The 26,930-nt window shown below is 42.1% G+C and overlaps 1 protein-coding gene across 1 annotated transcript in view; it reads right to left on the bottom strand.

The window, feature by feature from the left end:
* The window catches only part of LYST (lysosomal trafficking regulator), a 147,386-nt gene that overhangs the window by 95,306 nt on the left and 25,150 nt on the right, over positions 1–26,930 (bottom strand). Inside the window, exons 4-13 of the mRNA XM_045196398.2 lie at positions 21,157–21,247; positions 17,044–19,123; positions 14,615–15,638; positions 12,835–12,996; positions 10,788–10,944; positions 8,466–8,692; positions 7,895–7,961; positions 4,549–4,658; positions 2,481–2,907; positions 121–265 (exon numbers count right to left, since the gene is read on the bottom strand). Of these exons, the coding sequence (XP_045052333.2) occupies positions 121–265; positions 2,481–2,907; positions 4,549–4,658; positions 7,895–7,961; positions 8,466–8,692; positions 10,788–10,944; positions 12,835–12,996; positions 14,615–15,638; positions 17,044–19,123; positions 21,157–21,247 (4,490 nt within the window). The remainder of the gene's footprint in view (positions 1–120; positions 266–2,480; positions 2,908–4,548; positions 4,659–7,894; positions 7,962–8,465; positions 8,693–10,787; positions 10,945–12,834; positions 12,997–14,614; positions 15,639–17,043; positions 19,124–21,156; positions 21,248–26,930) is intronic.

The raw sequence follows: 26,930 nt of genomic DNA, 5'->3' as shown, positions 1-26,930 counted from the left end.
CCCCTTTTACGTAAGATTTTGTTTTGCTGTAATGATCTCTATTAGCAGATTCCACATTAATGCCTCTTACATAAGCCATTTAAATACATGCTCTATTTGTGGGGCCGGGGTGATCGGTACCGAAAGGTGAACGTGCCAGCGTGGGGATCGGCCCACACTTGGATCATCAGAGCTCTGGACCCCAACGAAACCATGTGGATGCAGCCTTCCTCTATGAGCCTCTCACCAGGACTGGTGTACTCTGCGCCTTCTGGCCTGCTGTTCTCTATGACAAAAGATGTTAGAAAGATCAGGAAAGCGGGTGATAAAAACTGAGTGAAAAGCGAATATGAAAGAATACGAAGCATGGTTGTTCATTTGTAGTAATTTACCCAGAATGTAGCAACCTGCCCTGTTCCAAACAACAGTATTTCCAAAGTTTAGATGTTAGTTAAGTCCAAAAAGCACAGGAGTGAAAACAGTAATTGAGTGCATTAAACGTTATTACATGTTTTGAAATACGTGATAACTGAGGACTAACTGGAGGAAGGAACAGACCCTCTGTGATGTCACTGCAGGGAACTGTCATGATCTGTGCCATGGTTCTGTCACTGACGGGATCGGGCCACTCTGACACCAGGGACCTCAGCCCAGGGGGCGCACACGGTGGTCACAGGCCCCGCACTGCTGGGACTGTCCTATAACCATTATGACAGCATGAGTTTTCATAATGGATCATATTAACATTCCTTTTAGAAAAACTGTGTTTGAATATATGCCCTGATGAGTGATCTCTGAGTGCTAAGTGTTTCTGAAACTCTAAACAGCTTCTCTAGGGCGAAGTAAAGTAGCTCTATGCTTTGGGCCATCTGGTTTTCCATGCTGACTTCTCTTTCTCACCGCTCAAAACCCAGCACTGCCTAAACGGCGTGACGAGCTGAATCCTCAAGCCATCCACCTACCTATGCCCATGATGAGTGACTCTATGTAAAGCTATGTTAATTAAGACGTACTGGAATAAAAAATGCACGTCCAAAGGTTCAGACTTTTAAAGAGGACGAACACTACAGTTATTAGATTGCATATATACTTGTCATTGTTCAACAGGCATAGCCACCACCAATCTCTAAGAACATTCCCCCTAAGAACAATGATAACGGTCTTTAAAAAGAGTTAAATTCATTGACTATTTTGAAGACTAATGCCCAAGACATAAGATGTATAAGGGACTCATATCTCATGTGATATTAAAAAGTTTCCATATCAAATCTGAATTTGTACAAAGACTAGAACAAAAACCAGTGTGTACCCAGGATTTGCAGAGTAGGATTATTCACATATTTCTTAACTTAATGTTCACAGCAATCTAATGAGGTAAGCACTGTCCCCGTTTTGAGGGTGACAGAACTGAGGTGCTCAGCGGCACACAGCCGGTTTATTAGCAAAGGAGTTGCTAATGTTACCATTTTAATGTTACCGTTTTTAAATATTCTTTTAAAATGCTTATGTAAAATCATCTTTCTAAAATGTGTTCTAATATATTTTTATAATAAAAATTTAAAAAGTTTTCCCATTACCTACCTGTCTCAGATCATCGGGCATATTTATTCATTTTATAGGAGACTGTTCACATTATGACTGCCCTCCCCCCACTTAAATACGAGGAAGCAACCTGCCCTGTTTATAGTGTCGTAGTGACAGGTGGGGGTAGAGGCCCTGGGAACCAGACAGTGGTGAAGGCCTGGTGTCCCAGCCCAGAGGCTCCAGTGGGGTGGGGGGCACCTCCACACAGGCACTGCCCCTAAACATCTGTCTCTTCTGGTCCCCTCATCCCTTCCATGGACCCTAAGGATTTTTCTGCCTGCTTTACTTCCATCACCAACAGCTGCTTCTTGATGAACAGGTTCTTGCTGCCCTAGTCACGTCAGGACCAAGGTGCTGTTCCGTACCAGCACAACAGCAAGCCGATCCGTTACAGAAAGGACTGGAATTAAACCTATTGTACTGTTGGAGAACGGCCGATGCATTAAAACACTCTGGGACAGGAACTAGGGAGGGGGTGCTGAGGTAAGACAGCTGGAGAAATCGAGCTTGAACAGAGAGGGAGAGGCGATGGGAGTGGGGCTGGCTAGTAGGGGCTGGGGAACAGCAGGACGGAAACACGGCTAACGTCAGGAGCCACCCTAACCCAGCAATGGGACCAGGGAAAAGGCAGGAAGTGGGGATGGTGACCTCTGTAACAGCTGTATATGTTGTGTGTGCCCTGCCATCTGCACATAGACAGACGGACAGACATACACACACGGCTAAAGTACAAAAGAAAATGGGCTTTTTCGAGGCTATCTGACAGCTCGGGCTGTGCTAAGTAGGAACCTGCCATTACTAAGGCATTTAAGGAGAAGAACATGTTAGGAGCAGGTTAGGACTCACTATATTCTTATTGGTCAACCAAAACTGTGGTGCAAAAAAGCTGAGTGTGACAGGTAAAACGGCCTTCATACCTGTTCCATCAAAGCTACTACCCTGTAAAACGAACGATTTCCTCCTTTTCCTGATCTTCTTCCGTTTTTCTGTGGGACCCTCAGCTTCGCGGACACACTCCACGTTGAACCACAGGGAAACGCTGAACCCCTCCGACAGGTGCGGCCAGCAGTTCTGCCCCAGCAGCGGCAAGTGCACCGGGGCCACGTGCCAAGAGGAGAGCAGCTGCGGAGGAAAAGTGTCACTCTCCGCCTCCTTCTTGCTCCACGAAACTCGCGCCCTTCTCCACAATCCCATGGCCTTGCTGTTGAGAATCCCAGGGCCCTTTTGGGATGAAGCGCCGTTGCTCAAACTCGGAGTGTGCAGTAAGGGGAAGGTTAGGTACTGCAAAGGGCTCATGGCAATATCACTTTCGACAATTTTCAGAATACCCAGAAGGAGAATTTCCTAGAAAAAAGGAAAAGCTAAACTTTACAATCCTATTACAAGGTACATAATAATCTTGAAATTCGGGTTACAAATGAACATACAAACATACCCACACACGTATCAGCGTTCCCATCTACATACCACCGATCTACCATGTCATTACATTTCCACCTTTCTGTAGAGTCAAGATGAAATACGAGGGGCTTCATATTTTAAAATCTCTTGTGGTTAATTTGTTTTAGATTCAAATGCTTTTATAGTACAAACCTAAAAGTTATGAACTGGCCTTAAGTATTAGAAATTAAATACAAAAATTATACCAGGGATCCTTTCTACCAAGGATAAATGTTTATTTCCAAGTAGCTATAGTTGCTTCTTTCAGTTTTTTTTTTAAATGAGGGACAGACCAGAGACCTTACAAAAGCTCCAGATTTCTGAACGATATCGATATCATGACTGGCTTAATAAAACTGAGTACTCAATTATTTTCCAATTTATTTGACATGCCTTTTCCATAATCAAATAAAATTTCTCATCGGTGCTTGGTAAACTAAAAGAAGGTTTTTAGGTTTTGTTTATAATTACAAGTTTTCAGTTAAACTGAAATGTAGAATACGTAGAAAAGAGAGGAAATCAATGTCAAAAAAACACAAGTGAAAAAGATTAACCTGAAGTACAACTAAGTATAACACCCTACTCATGCACAAAATAAACATCAATGTTGATCACGATGAGAAATGCACTCAGAACATTCCATAAATGCAGTCAGTTCTCAACTGTCCACACGAGTGTTTTTAAGCTCGTGTTCCACAGAGCTCAGAGCTCCCTCGGGGCCCACAGGCTGTCCAACATGCAGGGATCAGGAACAGCAATCTTGCTTCAAAGAAAGTAGCTCCAAGGCTTTCTGTTTTATCTGCCTATGTTTTGAGTCACTATTTCATTATAAAAATGGATCCTTGGGCAAAGAGAAGTCTAAAAGTCACTAAGCTATACCATGGAAAGGAGAAGTGATAGAAGATAATTAAAGAATGAATAATGATTTTCTAAAACAAGGATAATCTTTATAATTACCTACTCACGCAGCAGGTAAAAGATATATTTCAGCGAATGAGATCAATATTTATCTCAGTCATGCCCCCAATACTCATCTCCTCCTTTCTAACTCAACTTGTCTGAAAATTATTTGAGATGATTACTTATCTTGCATAATACCTTAGACGTGCTTTTTAGCTACAAGTGGTATTCTAAAAATCTTCTAATTCCACAGTTCTCTAAAGTAGCTTAAAAAATTAGTGACGTCACTGACCAACTAATAATGACTCCTAGCACATTTCTGAGAATGGGTAATATAGAAGTTAATTTGAGTAATTAACTTCTCTTTGGTAATTGAAATTATGTAGCATTTCTCAAGCACAAACAAGACTGGGATGGGTTGGGAGTGAATGGACTATGATCTCATTGAAATGTCTAATTAGCCAAAACAGAAGTCAAATGGTTAAAGTATGTGCAAGTAATAAAATAACTGGGAACTCACAAATAATAACATGGAATTGACTGTGTAATAATTACCACACCAAAAGAGACAGTTTAATGATTTTCAAATACTTTAAAAATATTCTATTACATCGGTGAAAAAAATTTAAATTATAGCATATTTACTGTACAAGGAGATTTCTCCAGAAATATTCTCAAAAGAAGGGTGAGCTCTTCTGAACATGTTCTTGAACTCATCAAAGACACCAAAAGATCCACCAATACTCTCTGGCATGCTAAATTGAAGAAATATAGAGGGAAAAGTTAAAGCCAAATACACAGTTAATTAAAGACACAGAATAAGCAGTTTCACTGAAAAAGATCAAATACTATTGTCACATTTTAAATGGATTACAAACAACATAATATTATAAAAATTTGCTGAAGAAATAACAACATGATTAAATGCAAGCCAACTAACCAACTGACAAAAAACAACAAAAAACCAAAAATCGGTTTTCTTAATGACTGATTAGCTCCAAGTCCAATTAAGGTATTATTTAAAGAAGCATAAAAAGGTGAAGGGATTAAGAAAAAAAAAACCCTCATAGACACAATAGTACAGTGATTACAAGAGGGAAAGGGGGCCCTGACTGGTGTTTCTCACATCATTTCTCTCCCTCTCTTTCTCCCTCCCTTTCCCTCTTGCTAAAAATAAATAAGTAAAATCTTTAAAAAAAAAGAGGGAAAGGAGTGGGGGGAAGTAGAAGAGAGTAAAGGCGGACAAATACTGATGGAAAGGAGACTTGACTTGGGGAGAACACACAATACAATATAGAGATGATGTATCATAGAATTGTACACCTGAAACCTATGTAATTTTATTAACCAATGTCACCCCAATTAATGCAATTAAAATTAATTTTTTTTAAAGAAGCATAAATTAATACAGTATTTACTGTCGACACTGTTAGGTACCATAAAATAGTCTTATCTTAAAAATGCTTAAATTATAATTTTTACTTTCTAAACAAACAATTAGATGACAAATCAAAGTAGAAATATTAAAGATTATAAAAACACTTAAATATTACGAATTAGTTTGAACATTTTCTTTATTCCACCGTGGGGTTTAGCATAACATATAATCGGTTGCCTACAAAATCATAGAACTTTTAACAGCCAGCATTTGTAGCAAACATCAGTGTTCAAAGTCCGTCTGCATGCATTATCTCGGCTGTTCCTCACCCCCCGAGGAAAGTCCTGCAAACTAAATGTTACCTCAACTCGAGACATGACAAAAACAGCCCCTCTGAGAAGCTGGAGGACAGAAGCCGTGCTGAAGCCATGTATTTAGTAGAAGCAATAAACCAACAGATTCATCTGGGAGGAAACTTGCAACAAGACTATAAAATGGCATAGACTTTATCCCGCAATTAACATGATTAAAGGTTTGAGAGTAAGACAGAAATAATAAAAGCAAAGCGTATGTGCTTAATTTTGTTTTTCAGTTTGGAACTGACAGGTTCCAGTTCAAGATAGGGGAAGGAACACACACACACACACACACACACACTATTTGCCTTTGTCTACTCCTGGAAACTCACTGAACTAAAAGTACAGAACTACAAAAAGGAAGAAACTCATGACAGCAAAAAAAGAAAAAAAAAAAGTGGGGGAGGCAATGGGCACTGGGAGCACACCACACGAGCAATTTAAAACTGTTTCTGGGAAATGGAAGGGCCGATAGAAGAGAAAGCTGAAGCCTAGAATCTCTGAACGACAGAGGGGCTCAGAGGAGTGGAGAGCCAACCTGTCTGTCTAGAATCTGGAGAGGAAGTGAGAATGGGGCTGCCACACAGGGATTCATGGGAGATCTGTCTGTGAACATCCACTCCTCCCCTCGATGCTCACTATGGAGCACAGACAGCTCAGCTTTTACCGTTATGCCCAAAACCTGCTTACTTTTCTCTAAAGAAATGGAATGAATTGCCATGCAAAAGCTGGGATGTACAGTGTTAGCATCGGGGCTCTAAGTGTGATGGTATAGTCTGGCCAAGTTGCTTATGAAACATCCAGAATAGGCAAATCTGTGACGGGAAATAGATTGGTGATTGCCGAGGGCAGGGGAGGGCGTGTGGGAGGGCTGTGGGGTAACAGGGAGTGATTGCTCAAGGGTGTGGGGTTCTTCTGGAGTGACGCAACGCTCCGACTCAGACTGTGACGATGGCATGGCTGTAAATACAACGAGAAACACTGAACTGCGTGCTTTGAATGGGTGAGCTGCATATGCTTGTATCTCAGTAACACTGTTATTAAAGGATAATGAAATAGGCCCTGACTGGCATGGCTCAGGGCCCTATGGGATGTCTTCCCATCAACCCAAAGGTTGCCGGTTCGATTCCCTGTCAGGGCACATGCCTAAGATGCAGGCTGGTCCCTTGTTGGGGACGTGCAAGAGGCAACCGATCAATGTTTCTCTCACACAACTATGTTTTTCTCCCTTTCTCCTTCCCTTCTCCTCTCTCTAAAGATAAATAAAATCTTTTTAAAAAGATAATGAAATAGAATCTCTCAAAGCTAAACTGCTGGAAATGTCTTCGGATCAAAAGGGTCCTCTAGGTTCCTAGCACAATAAATAAAAATATACATGAATAAGTAAATGGGGGAGAAGGGAAGCTTTTCCTCAGAGTACAATTGCAATTAATAAACATCAGAGGAATGATGGAAAAAATCACTGTTTGGCAAACAACACAGTATTAACTGTTTCAGTCGAGGATCATCCATGGATGCTAAAATTAGTGGGTTAAAGCACGGTGGAAGAAAGGGTATTTACACCGTGTCAAGCTATCTCCCCCAAGATATTCACTATCATACAGAGAAAACAGTAACTTTACGAGAGAGAGAGACCTGGCAAGACACCAGCTCAACCAAGCAATCAAAGTCCGCATCACCAATCAGACACAGATGTCATGAAGCCCTAGATACGCTGAACTGGGAAAGGCACAGCACTTCCGGTCTGTCTGCTAACAATGCTTAGCTTGAGTTCATCACGAGGAAGCATCTGACTAGCTCAAGTGAACATCTCCTGTATGTTAACCTTAATTCTCCAACTACAATGTAGGTTTCTGTATGTTACGTACAGTGGAATCATGTTATCTGTCCGTTAAGAAGTTCTCAACCGTCTGAGAAAGTGCAGAGGAGACAGAGGGACCCCAGCACTCTCATGAAGCAGCAGTCCTGCACAGCGCTGACACCCGCTCACAGTCCTCGCGGGGCCACCTCTCCGTGTCCAACCCCAAACGACTCCCTCAGTCCCTTGGAATCTAGATTTTTCTCTGTAAAATCAAGGGCCTTGCACTATGTCCACTGCACTGGGTGGGTTTGAGGAACAACAGAGATGATGCATATGAAGCTGCTTTTGAAACCACAGGGCACAATGCCAATGGGAACCCTTCTTGTCCACCCTTCATTTCACAGCCCAACGAAATCGCTTCAAACGTATTGTGTAAAACTAACATTTTCAACGCACCTTGAAAATCAGAATCAGCCTGTGTTAAAATACTCAAGAACCCTCCTAAAAGATTTTTCACAGTTCCCTGAAGATTAAAAAACAAAAACATAAGAAATTAAACTTCTTACCTCATGAAAGCATGAAGCACTGCAATGTAATAAATTATTTGAGTCTACTGTACATACCTATCCACACGTTTAAAAGGACTGAAAAGAAGGCTACGTGTAGGATCACACACGATTTTCATTTTATTTTTTACACTGCCTTTGTTTTCTAACTTGTCAAAACAACAGCCATACATTAAAATTAAACTGCAATTTAAAATATATTACCCATTCTCAGAAATATGCTAGGAGTCATTATTAGTTGGTCAGTGACATCATTCACTTTTTAAGCTACTCTAGAGAACTATGGAATTAGCATATTTTTAGAATACCACTTGTAGCTACAAAACACATCGAAGGTATTATGCAAGATAAGTAATCATCTCAAATAATTTTCAGACAAGTTGAGTTATAAAGGAGGAGACGAGTAATGGGGGCACGACTGAGATAAATATTGATCTCGTTCGCTGAAATGTATCTTTTACCTGCTGCATGAGTAGGAATATATTCTTTTCTTTCTGCCGGATGATTTTCAGAAAACTCTCAAATACGTGGGCAAGCACATCGAGTTTGGCTTTACTGGTGGAAAGCAAATTTAACTCCAGCATACAGATCTCAGGATATATTATCTCCCCTTGGGTGAGGTTGTCAAGCGCGTCATTTGGACTGCTTGATGCAGTGAGACCTTCCGTTTCAGGCTTTATGTCCACCCCTGAAAGGGGAAAAGAAAAGGTTATATTTATTCCTTATCCACTGACTAAATGTTTAAAATCTCATTGATCATTTGAAAGTTCCAGTGGCAAAAGTGCCATTTATAAGATGTTCACAAAACCTTTTCCTGCAACATGACTTTTGATTGCGATACATATACTGAATAATCAAGTCTTATGGCTATTTTTGTAAATGAGTATCCTTCAAAGTAATTTTGATCTTCAACAGAACTACAAGTATTATCAAGAGCAAGTTTGATGGACATGTGGTACAGACTTAGCACATTCCTCTGACAAATACTGTCCCAAACTTTCTGGTCCCTAAACACCTAAATCACAGGGCAGTTCATGGGTTTGCCCATTTCTCTGTGAAAACATGGCTTGGCTGTGGGTTGGATAAATTCAATATTTTGCCTTCTTCATAAGTGAGAAACAGACACTTTCTCACTAAATATTACATTTTGGAAATTTTAACTTATATGCTCTTAAAGAGACTGTTATGCTCTTAAACAGTTGTCATATAGTTTAGAAATTTATAAAATTTTGACTAGGTCAGAATTCTTTCAATTAAGATCTAGTTAGCAAACTCATAAAAAGGAGGAAATCTGTCATTATAAAATCACGTCTGTGCTCTGATAAAACCAACACCATTAAACCAGTATTTTCTCAAAAGCACCTCTTGGGGTGTCTGGGGAGGGGGAATTGGAGGAAGGAGGTCAAAAGGCACAAACTCACACAACACATGAGCACTAGGAATGTAACCTACAATGTGGTAACCACAGTTAACCGGCTGTATGATACACAGGAAAGCTGTTAAGAGAATAAGCCTTAAGAATTCTCAACACGAGGAGATTTTTTTCCTTTTTATTGGATCTCTATGAGATGATGGATGTTAACTAAACCTACTGTGGTAATCATTTCATGATATATGTAAATCAAACCATCATGCTGTGTATCTTAAGTTTATACGCTGATATCTGTCAATTATATCTCAATAAAACTGGAAAAAACAAAAATAGTTTAGCAAATCAAGTAAGCTGTATGTATATGTGTACACAGGGCTGGCAAACGTAGGTTTACAGTTGTGAGTATGCGAAACAATTTATTCTTATATTATCATTTATTATTGTATTATTTATTAACCTACTTTCTCACCCCTGTATACACACACACGCATATGTTCTTTCAATTTGTGGCAGTTTTTTTTAACTTTTTAAAAAAGACTTTACTTATTTATTTTTAGAGAGGGGAAGGGATGGAGAGAGGGAGGGACAGAACATCGACGTGCCAGAGAAACATCAATCAGTTGCCTCTCACATGTCCCTGACTAGGGACCTGGCCCACAGCCTTGGCATGTGGCCTGACTGCGTATGGAACCAGCAAGACGACAGTCATCCCACTGAGCCACGCAGGCAGGACTGTGGCTGTCTTTTCAGTTCTTTTCACTCTCCTTTTGGTAAAACAAAACAAAAACCTGCTCTGCGTCCATCAGGCCCATTAAGTAGGACAAGAGCAATTACTCTCATTCACTCGATGGGAAGAGAAAACAGACCCTGGGGAAGGTAAGGTGCTGTAAACTCAGCGAGGACTCACAGTCCCGGGACAGTCAAGGCCGGCCTACAAGGAGATGCTGGGCTCTGGTCAGCTCATCTCTTCCGTTCCACCCAGGGTGTGAGCCCTGAGACACAGGACTGCGTGCACTGTGGCTACACCCCGAGGACAGGGGAACTAAGATGAGCATAACACCCTCAGAGGCCTCCTCTACTCACTGGAACACTACCACATCACCCTGTTTTATTTCTTCAGACTGTTTACATCGGCTACTTATTGTCTTTTTCACTAGGATGCATGTGAAAGCAGGGACTTGCTCTCCCCTGCATTCTTAGGCCAATGTCTGTGATAACAAAATCTACCTCGGTGTTTTCAATCACAGACATGAGTGCCAGAATTCACTGTGAAGATCCGACAAAATGACGATGCAATGCACTTCGTAAACTGTACAGCAATACAAGTTCTAAAGTCCTATTATTATGAGCTGTTTTGTCCATTAATAACCTGACTGGCAAACCAAGTCACAAGCGCTTCCGTGATACTTACCGTCATCCCGGGGCTCACTGTCCTCAGGATCGCTTTCGCTGTCTGCTTCATAACCTTCCTCTTCGACCACAAGCTTAAAACCACAGCACTGAGCGTCCTCAGCTTCTTCTGGGAAATCTCCAGGTTGGGACGACCATTCTGCTTCAGACTGATGACTCTGTGACATTGGTGCAGTTAAAAGGTGACACTTGTAACATTTGCTCATTTTTAGTAATATGATATTTATTATGCAAATGTCCTTTTAAGAACAGCTTTTGTATTTTTTAAGGAAAAAATCTTATGAATTGATCTTTACCATTATAAGTTATGAAATTCACACAGTAAAATTTTCCAGAATCTCTTGGGCAATTTGATCAACACCTCAAAAATGGGTGGGAGGTATCTAACAGAACCAGCTATAGGTCATTTCAGTTTGAGTGAAAAATACATCTAAAAATTACATTCTAGTAATATAACGGAAATGACAAAAACCACAATGAGGTGGAATTTACTTCTTACAGCTTAATGCTAGTAAATATATATTATTTTTATACATCTGTTCATGGAAAAAGATTTTTCCACAGGATTTCCATATATGTTTTGTAAATTAAATAACCAAAGAGCATATAAAATTTTTTCAAAGGGATTAATTTTAAGATTTCAGAATGCAATTGTCTATATACAAGCATCTCAGACAAATATCATATGATCTCACTTATATGTAGAACCTTATAAACAAAATAAACTGACAAAATAGAAACAGAGGTATGGACACATGGAACAGAGGGGACAGAGGAGGGGGAACTGGATGAAAGAAAGTGAAGGGATGAGCCAAAGAGCATGTATGCACAACCCACAGACACAGACACCCATGCGGTGATGGCGGGGGCGGGGGGCTGGGTAAAGGCGGGCAGATGGGGGGAAACGGGGGCATCTGTAATAGTGTCAACAATAAAAATAAAGGAAAATAAAGTTCCAACATTAACTTCTTGTGCAAAATCCTATGGCATGAAATTTCCCTTTTCTTATAAAAATCTACAAATATCCCCACTTTAAGTGAAAATGAAGACAACATTTTCACTTAAAGGTAGAATAAAGTAGGTATTTTAACATTTTTCTGTTCACCTACTGATTCAGTAATATGATGATGGCATTAATAGTGATTTTAGTAAGGTTTTCTTTTATAGATTTTTTAAAAGATTTTATTTATTTATTTTTAGAGAGAGGGGAAGGGAGGGAGAAAGAGAGGGAGAGAAATATCAATGTTGCCTCTTGGGCACCCTGTACTGGGGACCTGGTCAGACATGTGCCCTAGACTGGGAATCAAACCAACGACCCTTTGGTTCGCAGGCTGGCGCTCAACCCGCTGAGCCATACCAGCCAGGGCTGATTTCAGTAAGTTTTTGAGTTATGACAAACAGCAACATCAAATATTATGGGAGAAGGTAATCAAATATCACATATATGGCTAGACTAAGGAGTTAAAAGGGAAGTCATATAAAGACGAAGGGCAGATAACAATTAATTAAAGGTAAAATAAACATGAAAGGGGAGGGAAATGAACTAAATATGCATCATGGCTTCAGGAAAAAACTTTAAGTAGTTCTTTTAGAAAATGAGGTTAACATGAACAACTAAAAACTATGGTTGCCATTTGCTCTGCAAGTACTAGTCATTTTTATGTGGAGTGATTTAAAATTACAGTGAGTACAGTATTCTTGAAATATCAGCTGTACCAATGTGGATAAGATGCCTCAGTCATCACCATCTCTGAATTATCATTTAATAAACTGCCAGTTATTACATGTAGACATCAAATCAAGTGACACATTTCTGTCTTACTGGGAGTAATCCCTAGTTACTTTCCAGATCAGGTGCAGAAAAGCATGTCACATTGCTCTCCTGTTTTCACGAGATAGGGTGCTGAGTAAATACTTGCAGCCCAGACAACGGAACGCACCAAACCCTGGCCCACCCATTCTAACCACCTTCACCCATGAAGTCCCACCCCACACACTTCCGCTTCTGCTGGTCATGCCCAGACAGCACAAGACAACTCTGTTCATACCTTCTCAGTCACAGCCTCAGTGTGGCCAAAGTCTGCTGAGTGGTCCCCCAGAGCAACTCGGAGCAGGGCATCGAACAAAGGCTTCGCCAGTTCCGTTTCAATCACCTTTGACTGGGAAAGATGGTCCCGCATCTCAAACAATATATTTTCCACAGACAAGTTCTAAGGCAAAATAAGAGAGACTGAGAATATCTATAAAATGCTTTAGGAAAAAAGGGCAATAGTGACAGATGGTAATTTAGTAAGTAAAAAGACAGTCTATTCATCTGCAGTTGACATGAAAGTAAAAAGACTGTATGAATACCTAGCCTTACATAAACATCTGACTACTATAATTAGTATCTTTTATTTATCAAATGTTTTACTTACCTCATTGGTCTTGAACTTCAATGTATCATAAATTACTTGTATCACAAAAATGATTAGTTGAAACTTCAGTTTTGATTAACCATCTCTAGATTTTACAAATCCCTTAAGACTCTTATATTCTCATCCTTCTCTCTCCCCTTTTTACTCCTGTGTTTGAAGGGAACTCTGGCTGCCTGCCCCTTGTCCTGACATCAGGTGATGAGGCTGTAAAGACGGACGAGAAGCTGATGTCTACCTCAAGGAATTTTCAACCCCGTGTGAGGCACAGACACACACAGACAAGCTATGACGATGGCCACACGAGAGCTGTAAACAGAGTTCTCTGAGAACAGAACGAGGGAAGGTACCTGAGAGACCCGTCAAGGGCATCCCAGAGGAAGGGATGCAGAAGAGGAATAATGAAGAACTCACAGGAGACAGCGGGCATACAAACAGAGGGAGAGGATGGGAGGTGGAGGACCGTGCCCAGAAGTACAGAGTAATGACAAAGAATGGCATCCTGAGGGGAGGTCGGCTCAGGGGGGCTGGCTGCTCCTGGGGAAGGATGGCAGGAAGTGAGGCGAAACAAGGGAGTGGGAGCAAGACTGTCAGGGGCTCTGCAACTGTACTGAGGAGCGTGGACTTTAATCGGGAGCCATGTGGGGAGCATCAAGGTGCTTAGATGGGAGGCAACATGGAGGCAGCAGAAGAGCCTGTTGGGAACAGTGAGGGGTGGGCTGAAAGGGAAGAAAGGGTCCACCACATTTGGAGGTTCCTCAGGAGCAGGGCCCGAAACTTCCTTTTGTGTTGAGAAGTGCTGGCGGGAGGAACTTGCAAGGGTGTGAGGACAGCAGAATATGTCAGGGGGGTAATCTAGGACATGTGGCTTTAGAATAAATGTCCAGCCCGCGCCTGATACCAGGCTTCCACACAGAGGCTGTCCCCTCCGAGAGAGCCATGTGCCTCTGTCACTGGTGAACACCCTTCCCAGGTATCTTAGATGGGGCAGCTCTCCACAGGAGAGGGGCGCAGGTGTGAGTCCTCGGCAGGTGGCGGATGGGGGCTTCAGCTCGGGCAGGGGAACAGGCAGGGCACCACACAGCTTCATGCCAAGACCGTACAGCATGAACTTTGAAACACAACATCCATTATCACTGGCGTATCTAATGCCTTTTCGGGCCGGTAACTTTGTCACTTGTGCCTTTGCAGCCCAAACTAAACTGTAAGCTTCTTGAGGGCAAGGACTGGGTCATGTGCTCATCTGGGTCCTCCACGGCCCCCGGTACCACGGTGCTAAGCATACCGGTGCTCCTCGAAACTTAGACTCTGGAAAAGCAAAACTCAGACTCTTTTGGAAAACAAAAGATATTACAATAGAACTTTTAAAAAATACCTATTGCACAATAGCTGGACAAAGGACAAGCAGTATTACCTGATCGGGCAACTCCAACTCCATCTTGTGCTGACTAGCTCTGGTGCTATGAAGGCAAATGGCCAGAAGCGCTTCCAAAAGTCGTATGCTCTGAAGCGAGGCCTGACTTTCTGGACTCGCAGGGACCTTTGCTTCCTCCGGAGCAGCTGCGGTGGCTGCGGCAGCTGAAGCTCGATCCCTGCTCATGTCAGGAGCACGCTGTGACTCTGATTTACCTCCGAGGTCCGCACTCTCCTTTAGACTGCTCTGCTCCGAGGGTGTGGCATGACCTTCCACCTCCTTCACAGTGACCTCAGATGGAAAAGTCCGGACTGACTCTTGGTTCTCACTCACATCTGGGTCTCCCGCCTTCTTTCCTTGCTCCTCTTCAGGACTTCTAAACAGTCTCTCTATGATCATAAATATCAATCTGTGGCACACTCGGACGCCGCCCAGCCTGTAGAACTGTTCCTGGACAACTGGACTCAACATGTAGACCCGACGGCACACGGACCAAATGTCTGCGGCTTGGTGCATGTGCTTGGGAGAAGGCAAGACAAGGCTCTCGAGAGGTAAGCGCGGCAGCACGCGGTGCAGGGGCTCGCTGGCTGTGCTGTCGTAGCCAGAAGTGTCTTCCGAATCGTGGGTGGACTCCCCGTCGGAGTCTGCTTCTTTGCTCACACACAAGAAGGCCACACAGAGGAAGAGGTGTATGGTGTTGATGTGAACGTCCTGGTTAACAGACCTCCGTTTCTTTGGGCAGGCGTCTCTGAGGCTGGCATAAAACTTGCTGAGGCTCTGAGGAGAATCTGAAAGTGCTGGCTGGTTATGAAAAGTGGTGACCGCGTTTAACGATGATGTCAGCTCCTTCTGTTCGACGTCCATGCCATTGGTACCTGGAGCCGAAGACTCTTTCTGTTGTTCCCCAAGGCTGATTATCAGAGTTTCAAATGCTTTTAGGGAATGACCTCGAATACCATCTAAGTAATTTAATTCAATTATTTGACTTACTCCATTACAACTTAAAAACAAATCTCTCATTACCCTGTGAGAGGAAAAAAGACACATAAGAGGTTGTAAACATAGAAAGATCATTTATAAATAGGTGTGTATACTATTTAAACACGTCATTGCTGCATGTGGTATACTCTAAACAAAGACTACCTAATTTAATTAACCAATCATCTGGCTTAAGTTCTCAGTTGGATGTGACCAGGACCTCAAATTACCTTCTAACGACTTTCTTACTCTTTTTTAAACACTACATATATGACTTCAGCATTTAAAAAGAACAAATTGCATGTATCCCAAGTTAAATGAAGCAATTCAGGAAAGAATAGCTTTCTTCAAATAGCAGATTTCTATACAAATTTTAAATGCCACAACCGCCACCCACTTCAGACGGGCACTCTGAAAGGAGACACGCATTTGTGTGTCCTTTTGTCTATCTGCCTGCTGGCTCACTAAGGACTTTTTGTTTTAAAGCTGCACCTCGGAAAGGGAAAGCACCCAACGACAGATCTGAAGATGCTCATCTCTGTCTCGTGAGGCTGGGCAGTCCAGGTCACTCAGGTCCTGGTAGTAACTTTAACACACGTGAGCTCAGCAAAGACCAGGTTGCCCGCAGACACACCAATGAGTTTACCAACTTCAAATCAAAGTCAGTTCCAGTGAAGCCATGTCAGAATGTCAGGGATTTTTTTAAATGATTATAAAGATAGTGATGATACATAGGTTATATTTTATTGTAAGTTTTAAAAACAGTATATGCAGTAATGTTAAAGGCCAGGCTACCTATTAGAAGCAAGGTTTATTTATATAATCATTTTTTTGGTCAGATTTGACAATCACAAGTTCTGGAAAACTCATTGGTGAAATTCTAACTGATGTTAATTTTCTTCTTTTTTGCTTTTCTGTACTTTTCTAATTTTTCTACATATATTATTTAGGTAATAAATATAAATATAGCATTTAAAAAATAATAAACTCTGCATTTCTACTGCCTCGATAATTATCATTTTATATATATGCATATTTTACACAGTGGTAAATAAATAGGCAATATTTTGAATTTTGTATACCTTATCAATAAAATGGTATAAGTATTTTCTCATGTCCCAACATGATCTTTGTAACCATTATTTTTAATGGCTAATAATCCCATCAAGTATGTATGAAGAAATTAATTTACCTCGCCCTGCTACTGAATTTGTCTTGTGTATATTTTCTCTCAGAAATATATTTAAAACTTTACTGAGAAGTAAAAACAATGGCTCTGTCCTCTCCTCTCTAACAACCCAATAAAAATAAATAAATGTAAAAAATACTTGCCATGGGATGGGAAGTTTTTTGTTGTTAAACTACAGTTAAATCATACGAAAGAATAAAGGGTACAGACATTACAAAGCATACAACAAGAAAAATGGCTGCACGTGCGCACACATACAAACCTTGATTTAAGCAGAGTAGGCAGCGTTTTTAAATAAACCTGAAGCACTTCCTGAGGCAAACACTGGGTTTGACGGCTACACACGTGAGTCTGAGCTGAAGTAACGCTGAGGTGCTGGCAATGACGGGCTAGTTCAACTCCCCTTTGGAGCACAGGATTAAATACGAAATTATACAGCTTCCACTGAACCACCACATTGCCTTTCTGGATTAAATTGCAAATGTGGTTTGCAATCTGCACACTATGTAATCTGTCTTCTTCAAATACAAAATCCTGATACGCCTCTAAGGCATCCCATCTCCACAGCAAGTCCTCAGACCCGCTGCTGGGCAGGATCCCTTGGCACCTGTAGGGACTGGATAGGCTTGAGGAAGGCTCCTCGTCCTGTGCCGGCCCCTGCAGTGCTTCTTCTAACTTGGCGAGTTGATCAGAGTCGACGGTACAAATATTGCAAGCTGCTTTTTTAGTTTTCTGCGGTATCTCGGCGCCTCCTAGTTGATCCAAAATAAGTTTGTTCAGGATGTTCAATATATGCTGCTGAAAACTCTTTAGAGCTGGCAACCTAAAAGCGTGGAGCAAAGGGAAGATGACGGACTTGGGGTCCATGCAGCAGCACACCCCGACGCTCTGCACCCCTGCCAGCACCTGCACGCACGTGCTGCTCAGGGAGGCCTGCTGCAGCAGACGCAGGCACTGGTGCGCGCACACCGCCAGGCAGCAGCACCGCTCCGGGTAGCACACGGCCCCGTCTGCAGCCTCCTCGAAGGGGTTCTTGGAAACCTGGTTTTTAAACGCTGCAACCAGAAGACCTGAGAGATCTCTGTGGTGATGCATAAAGTGGGAATATTCACATCGTCTGTGCCTCTTCCTCGTACACATGGAATGATGAAGCTGCTCTGACTTCACTTTTTTGACAGTGCTCATTATTTTCATCACACTATTTATTAGGGCTTTCAAGTGTTCCGAGGCCTCGGGAGGCACGCCATCTCTTAAAATCAGCCATTCCATTTGAAGAACTGACGTTTCAAATAAATTGAAGCCGTGATGCTGAATGAATTCTTGAACCAAATCCATGGCCTGACTGAAGAAGAAGGGATTTGAAGCTGCACTCTGAAGACAACAGATGAGGATCTGTAGCACTCCCTCCAGAAGCTCAGGGAGAAGGAGGGCTCTGTGACGATACTTCGAAAACACAAAATCTTCCCGCACCTCCTGTAGTGTTCTCTTTTGTCTTGGTGCAAAAGGGTCAGGCTGCTTTCCTAGGCAAGCTCTAATTTTTAAAGCAGCTCTAAGCAATTCAGTTAAATTTTTTTTAAGACTTTCTGGCATCACCTCTGCAGTACTAATATCTACTGACATAAGATGCAACACTGTTCGAAAAAGCATCCGTTGGATCAAGGCCATGGGTTCTTCAGTCCAACCTGCAGAAAACACTTGACTCCCCAGATCATCACTGAGATTCCAGCAGTCCCCAAAGCCTGCGAGGAACTCAGTCAGTGTGGGCACGACACTGGCTGCCAGAGCAGAATTATGATTCAAGGTAATATCAAACCTACAAACCTTCTCCAATAACGATAATAGAACATGACATAAGTCAAATGGAGAGTTGGTTGTGTGACTGACGGCAGACAAGGCAGCTGGCTCACTTAAAATGTCGGTGTCTGCCTCCTGTCTTGGCATAACCTCTTGGAGACGTTCCAGAGCCATGCTATCAGGAGGCGTCTGCTCTTTGGTTGACAAGCGGTCAGGCTGAGCCATAAACTCGTTTTCTTTAGGAGACTGGGTTACAGAAGGCTGCAGCTGATGGGGCCGCCTATGCTTGCCCACCGCTGCTGTCCTTCTGTCGTCTGAATCGGCCTCTGAGTCGGAGGTGGACAGCTGGGTCTTCCTCGCATCTCTTACAGAGTAGCGATGGGTGGTTTTGCGCTGCCGTCTGCTTTTTCGAAAAACATTTACTTTTGCAGAAACCTGACCCGATGGGGCACTTCCTTCTAAATATAATTTTTCCTGAGTAGATCTTTGTGAACTTGAGTTCTTTTCTTTGGTCAGGATTATATCAGCTGAGAACGGTAGATCAAAATCTACGGAAATGAAAAAGGAAATTATATATGCCTTACTATGTTTTTAAACTCAATTCATATTTAGTATCCATTCTAGGAGTTTAACCTCAGTTTTTTGTTTTTCTATATTTTAAACTGGGGCTGGTTTCCTTTAGCTATTGTTACGTCTCCGGGTCACTTCCCCCCACACTTATTAGTTCAGAGGATACACATTGGTTCAGAAACAATGAAAAAGAACAGAATTAGAAAAATAAATCTGATTTAAAACCATATACCTATTGCATTCTCACACTGACATAAGAGGCTCTTTAAAGCAGAGTAGTCAGCCCTACTGTTCATGCATCTTACAAATCTTCTCCAATCGTGCCATCAATTAAGACACAGGGATATATTATATTTTCAAAAATAGTGTTTAGGTTATAGCCCTGATATAACTTAAGAGCTTTAAGATTTTACAAAATTATTTCAAAATCATACAATAGACACCAAATACCCTCTAACACTGAAGTCAAAAGAGCTCTTTCCTGCGTGCGCCACGCACTAAACGAGGCCCAGACACAGGCATTGCCCTGCGTCCTCAAGGCTGAGGACAGGGGGCCTGGTGTGAGGCCAGCACTCAACACCTACTTCCTGGGAGAAATGAATACACCCTCCTTAAAAATTAAAAGATCATAAAACTGATAAAACTGCTCTCTTTCTCTTTGCAATAGCATGTAACAGATCTATATGAAAGCTATAGTTGCAATTTAGAATGAATAAATACCAATCTGTAAATAAGACCTGTGCCTGAATTAAGGGGGGGATTAAAAGGAGGACAAACTCCACCGGCGCAAAGGATACAGGCAGTGAAGACTACATGCCCGAAAGAACACTAATCAGTATCTTAGGCGGCTAACAACTTGTGAATTCTACAAATTCAGAAGAAAATAAGAGCAGAGGGTTAGTGAATCAACAAAGAAGCAGGATAACGTTACAAGATGTTAGATAAGTTCCAACGAGAAAGCTGCACATCAGAACTGTACTAAATATGCCACATGGCATTAAAATACACTACGGAAGGACTTAAAAAAAAATCTGAGAGATTCTTAAACATCCCACAATTTCTATATCCCAAAAATGATCAAGAGAGAAAACTGTTAATCCCTTTACTGAAACATTTAAACTAAGTTTCATATATTTAATGTGATATATATTTTTTAATTTTTTCAAAACAGAAATTAAAAATAGGTATCGACCTTAAGTGGAATAATTCTACCCATACTTGAAACAAAATATTACTTCAAATTAATTCTTTGAAAACAACATTAGCAAAACTAACGTGCAAAAGTCACTGCTAGAATATGGTAACAGAAAGCAGTCTTTAGAAATGAGCAGAGGAAATTTAATTTCTTTCTTCAGTTTTCACTATCCATATCTCAGGTGTTACACGGCACGCTTAGATTTAATCCTTTTGCTTCTGCTTCTTCATATACTTTTAAATTACTGTTACATTCATGGAATCTCCTAAGAAGCACCATGGTTTTTGTATTCTTGGAAGAAATAAAAATGTGTTTGCCTAAAGAATTTTTCATATCAAGTATCAAACTAATATATACTGCTCTGATATTTGAATGTATCAACCAATAAGGCAGAAGTAACTTTTTTTTAGTATAAACGTAACAATTTTTTAAATTTTATCTTTCAATGACAGTTTACATTCAATATTATTTTGTTTTAGTTTCAGGCACAGGGCACAGTGGTTAAACAATCATATACTCTACAAAGGAATCCCTCCAATATTTCAAGTACCCACCCGGCACTGTACCTAGTTATTGCAATGTTGACGACTATATCCCCTATGCTACACTTCAGAACCCTGTGAGTCTTCTATGCTGTTACCGCCAATCTGTACAGAAATAACTTTCCAGTGGAACATTTTTTCCCAGTGGAATTTTGATAACACAAGTGATACGATGAAGGCAGTGCCTATTTACAGTAGAAGAAGAAGAAGACGAAGGTGACGACGACGATGACGACGACGAAGAAGAAACGAACGAAAGAAAAAAGGAACGTACCTGTTGCCTTTTCTTCTTGAACAGGTATCCTCCACACCAATGGAAGGAGTGACAGAAGAAGAGTAAGGAGTTCTTCTCTGCATGTCAATGCCTGTATTAGAAATAAAAGAATCCTTCATGTTCGGAAGTCAGGAGACTCACTAATTACTAATACCTTGTCATAAATGGAACCCAAAAATCCTTTTTTTCTTGAAAGGTTGCATTTGAGAATCTAAGAATCAAATTAACCTATCTCAAATCCAATTAAAGGCGTGATAATTTTTCAATTAATAAACCTTTCCAATGACAGAAGAACGTAAGAGTATCTGACAGTATTTAGCATGTTCTTGCTCATTTTTCCAAAAATAGCTGTCACAGCACCATGCACATTGCAAGAATTCCTCACCTATGGAAAAACAAATTTGCCAGGTGAAAGTGACAAGTTAAGCCCTATTAATTAGCAAACAAATAATATAAAGTTACTAGAAAAAGGTAAGGTCTTCATGCGGTTAAATGTAAGAGTCAGAGAACACAATTTTAAAAAGAAGAGTAGATATTATTAATGAATAATATATAAAAGAAAGACTTATTAGTGAGGGTAATCCAATCCTTATTGACGGCACACTATGTCCACAGCACTTACTGTCTTACCCTTTCTGGAGGAGATGGTCCAAGCCCTGGAGAAGGTCCCCTCATTTGGTCCATAAGACACACACACACAAACAGTTAAAGAACAGAAGGCAGGTAGCATGAGTAAGTACCCAGGTGCGGCACACGTGTTCAGTTTAGCAGTGCGCAGAAAGGAGCGATCGCGTCAGTCAGGAGTGGGGCCTGGAGCTACAGAGCTGGAGCTGGGACACCTGACACATGGTGGCCAAGGAACTAATGACAAGTCAGCTTTAAATTCCTCACATCGGTGACGGGGGAAGGGGCAGGTCTGCATGCTAGAAAGACCACTCTGGCCACTACACACAGGACAGACCTGGGGACTGATCATACTTGAGAAGCTGTGAGGGAGAACTGAAATGACTTGCAGTTGGTTACCTATGGTTGGAAGGGAGGAAAGAAAGGTCTAGAAGAACTCAGAAGGTTTCTGGTTTCGGCCACTAGGTGACTGAAAATGTGCTCACCGAGACAGGAAATCCAGGAGGAGAATTAGACTGGGGGAAGACCACGGAGGTGCTCTTTGGAGGCACTGAGTCTGAGATGGCTGTGGGACATCCCAGGAGACAGAGCTTTTTAGTAAACAGATATAAAGATCTGGAGCTTCAGAAAAAGATGCAAAGTAAACAAAAAGAGTTGGGAGTCACGGGAGCGGAAGTCAAGGACGTGTGTCAGATTTCCTAGGGAGGGTACCCAGAATGATGAGAGAAGCATGACAATGACGAAGCTCTGAAGAACAACACTGAAGGAATGAAGGTGGCTGTGCTGGAGAGAGGCCTGCAGAGGAGACAGAGCAGCAGCTCCCGAAGGAGAAGTGCGGCAGAGCGATCGGGGAGAGAGCAGTGCAGGGAAGAGCTGCCACACTTCCGCTGTGGAAGATGAAGGTGACAGCATTTCTGGGTAGAGGTCACCGTGGCCTGGACCAGTGCAGCTTCCACGGAATGACTCTGTCTCTTCAGTCCAATGACAACAGGCTGAAGAGTCAGAGGGAATGAGACGGCAGACATAGCATTCAGCTATTCCTTCTCGTGTCCTGACTAGGAAGAGGCTCAGAATCCTTCAAAAGTAAAATCTACACTCCTTTTTGGGCCTGGAAGGCCCTCTGTGATGTGTTTCCCTGGGACTTGTCCGGTTTCAGCTCCACCACCACACCCGACCCTCCCACGGGTCCAGCCGCGAAGGGTCTCCCGACCCCTCTGCTCTCTGTGCCTTCCTCACACACACTGCTCTCGCCAGCCCCCTCTCGCTCTTCTCCCAGCTGCCAAACTCCAACTCGCCCCCCAGGTCTCGGTTCCTCTAACCCCCAAGGTGAAGTTCGGTTTCACGTTCCTGATTTACTTCCAGCCCTGCAGGCGCCTTGCTGAACCTGGTGTCCGAGCGCCCGTTTCCCTCCTCTGTTCTCACACACACGGACTGCGCCCCACCAGGTGCAGGACACTGCATGCAGCGGAGAACAAGGCTGACAATGTCCACACCCTCCCAATGCTGACACTCTGGCAGGGGAGACATAAAGTAATGGCTACGAATAAGAAGTGTTCAAATAGAATGAAGAAAATTTAAAAGGGGAAGGATGACAGAGTGATGACAAGCGGGACACTTGACAGCCTATTCAGGATGGGCCACCAGAGCAGACACATCGATGGGAAGGAATCCATGCCAAGATGTGGAGGAAGAGGGATCCTAGGAAGGATGAAACGGGAACGAGGAGAGTGCTGGGAGAGGAGGCTGGAGGGCCCAGGACAGCGAGTGGGCAGCGCCCGACCTAACGCGGCCTCACGGGTCATGGGCAGGAGTTTGAATTTATCTCCAGATACAATGGGAAGCTTGTCAAACACACCTGCCAGTCCTCCCTCATGGCACAGACTCCCGGGCGCAGGCCCGGGTCCTCAGCCACCTGCCACCCTCTGCCACCAAATCCTGGTACATAGTTGGATTTTTATAAACATTGTCTGCATAAAAGACTTTACATTCTGGATTCAAAGTGAAAATTCTATCAGAGGGCCCCATTTCCTTGTTATTTACTTCAAAATTATCAAGTCTAAAGGTGTCTGGATAATACTTCCATGTATAGCTCAGACTCAGGAGGGACCTCAACGTTTTTTAGAATGCCAGCAAAACGTGCATGGTCTTAAAAACCTGTACCCCGGTTGCAGGCACGTCGTTCCTGTAGAGTCCTCCTGATGGAGTCTTGCCCTTGAGCAGACGAACTTGTAACATTCTAATGGAGCTCGCAGAAACCTCAAGGGTGTGTGAAGTGCTCCGGACTCGCTGTCCTTACGATTGAGCCCTTGGTCCCCATCAGCACACTGGCAAGTCGTCGCCACTTCCTGAACAGGCACTCCTGCCTCCTGGCCTCTGCGTGACCGAGGTCTGGAACTTCTCTCGCTCCTTCCGCCTTAGCTAAGGGCTGACTGGCTCGCTGTCTTCAAGGCCCAGCCCCAGCAATGCCTCCCCTGTGAAGGTTTTCTTCCTGCACCAACCCAAGATAGTCCTCCCTGCTCAGGAAGTCAGGCCCACTGCCCCCATTCCACCAAGTGGATTAGTTCTTGAAAACCATGGGCCTTGGAAACCGAAAGAATAAGAAGGAAGCAAGTGCAGGTTTTGGTTTTTGCCACCTCTCCTGAACTGCTGACCTAAGGACACTGTCACCTACCTCCCTGCTGCCCAGTACCACAGTGGGGCACAGTTCTGTACTCCACACCGATCACAATCATTTCTACCGCAATTCACCATGGGGCGCTCTCTCAGCTCCTCCAGATCTATTACTTTTGGGGGCATTGTTTATTCCCAGGTGCATTTATCCTTTCGAGTCCTAAAGAAACCACATACGTAATTCTACCCTTTTGTAAGTCATAAAATCTTCTCCTCTTATTTGTGGACACCGTGGCAAATTAGAGCTTGCAGCACTGTTTCAAACCAAGTAGTCACGGTATCCAGAGGAACGGATGTACCTCACACCATCCAAGTGGAGAGTTCTCAACACGCCATACCAGGGAATACAGGCCACAAACAGATCCTTTCCCTGGCTAGAAATCACAGCACTCCTCATTTCATACTTAACATTTTTACGTTTCTCATTATGCAAGGAAAATGACTGTGCCGTACCTGTTCAAATTCCCCACAGCAATAATAACCAGTCAAAGTAGTCTCCTTCAGCTGGTCATTTTTTCAGTTCAATTCAAGAAACGTATTTACATACCTGGGGCCCAGCACTGTACCTTTCACAGGTCTATTGTTTAGCTTGGATTTTATATTAGTTGCCTACCCTACTCACCCTAGAGGCGGTGGCGCAGTGGGAGAGAAGGGGCAAGTGAGGCGGGAGCAGAGCTGAGACCCAAGCCAGAAGAGTATCCCTGACGCTGCCACAGCAGGTGGGCACCAGAGCAGTGGGTTCGGGACCTCAGGATGACGTGCTAAGAAGCCTGGACTATCATCCTGAATGTTATTTTAATTGGCATTGATACTTAAATCAGCATTTTTACATGCTAATTAAATTTACTGCTCCGGACATAAGCAGAAATAAGAGCATTATTTAAGCCTTTTACTTCTTTTATTAGAATGTTATAATTATTTCTAATATATGTTGATACGCATATATGAACATGTCTTCATTACTACTGTAAATAGAATCCTTTTTTTTTTTCTAGCTGTACAGCTATAGCTAAAGAAAATAATATGTTTGTCTCATGTTCTGTAACTTTGCTGAACAGTTTTCTGGATGACCTGGATTTCTCTTACACATGTGTTTAAAATGGGTAATTTTATTTCTCTACCACGCTCACACGTAGCTGTCACAGCGTTCATATTCCACTTCAATCATGCATGTTTTTAAAACATGGTATCAAACAGAAATAGTAATGCTCATTCTTATGTTGGTTCTACTCTAGAGCTTCTTGTTAAAAATACTATTGTTTTTTACAGCATAAGGAATATAGTGATAATAATGGAGTACCTGTGTATGGTGCTGGGTGGGAACTAGACTTATTGGGGGGATGGCTTAGTAAGTCTAATCACTATGCTGTATACCTGAAGCTAATATAATATGGAATGTCAACTGTAATTGAAAAATAAAAAATAATTTAAAATATATTATTGGTTTTACTACTCTTTGTATATGAAACCCTGTATTCTTAATTTATTTTTAGAGCTTTTCTTAATAATAGAGGAATTTTGTCAAATGTTTCTGAGGTCTCAGAAGAGTTACATGTACTGCTTTTTCCACTGATGTCAAACATTATGCTAATAGTTTTTCTTGAATCAGACCACAGGTTGCAATGTTTTTTGGGTTTTTTTTTTGTAAAGGGCCAGACAGTAAGTATTTTAGGCTTTGTAAGTCATATATGTTCTCTGTTGCATGTCCTCCTGTTTCTTTTAACAGCTCTTAAAAAATACAGAAACTATTCTTGGCCAGTGGACTGTCCAAAACCAGACCATCAGCAGCAGCTTTGGGCTGCAGGACGTGGTGTGCCTGCTCCCTTTTCCCAGGGAAAAGTGGTTATCGCCTGGCTGAATGCTCCTTGTTAAGACTCCATTAGGACTTGTCAGCAGGCAAGAGTACAGCTAAGAGTCGTGAGGCGTTGTCCAGACACAAGCCTACATGTCCACAGTACAGAGAGGTCTGTCTCAAAAACAACAGATGTGGCTTTGGGGGAAGGGGTGAACTCCATTAAAATAAGAGCAAACCCACATTTTTAGAAAAAGCTATATTATCAAAATATACTAACAGCTTGGACTAAAAGGGACACAGTTCAAAACAAATAGACTGTGGACAGGTATGCAAATAAGATACAGTGAAATTTTTTAAAGTATTTATAACACATGGTGTGCATACTAGCTCAGTTTTAGTATAGTCTGTTGGTAATAAAACATCGCCAATAGTAATAATACCTCAGAGCTCAATTCTGATGTAAAGAGTACATCAGAATATATTCTCTCTACATATATTCATAATCAGGGTATAGAAGAAATCAGAAACTATTATAACCAAATATAGAAACAAATAATTTTTATGTTGAAAGAGACCCTTAAATCACCCAATTAGATATACTTATGTTACTGATGAGGATACTGAGATCTGGAGCAATTAAATATTAATTAAAGTAATTAATACTTGATACTGGTGGCAAGATTAA

The sequence above is a fragment of the Desmodus rotundus genome, chromosome 10 (genome assembly GCF_022682495.2).
Source record: "Desmodus rotundus isolate HL8 chromosome 10, HLdesRot8A.1, whole genome shotgun sequence".
In the NCBI taxonomy this organism is placed as follows: Eukaryota; Metazoa; Chordata; class Mammalia; order Chiroptera; family Phyllostomidae; genus Desmodus; species Desmodus rotundus.
This window is presented reverse-complemented; position numbering and strand designations above follow the sequence as displayed.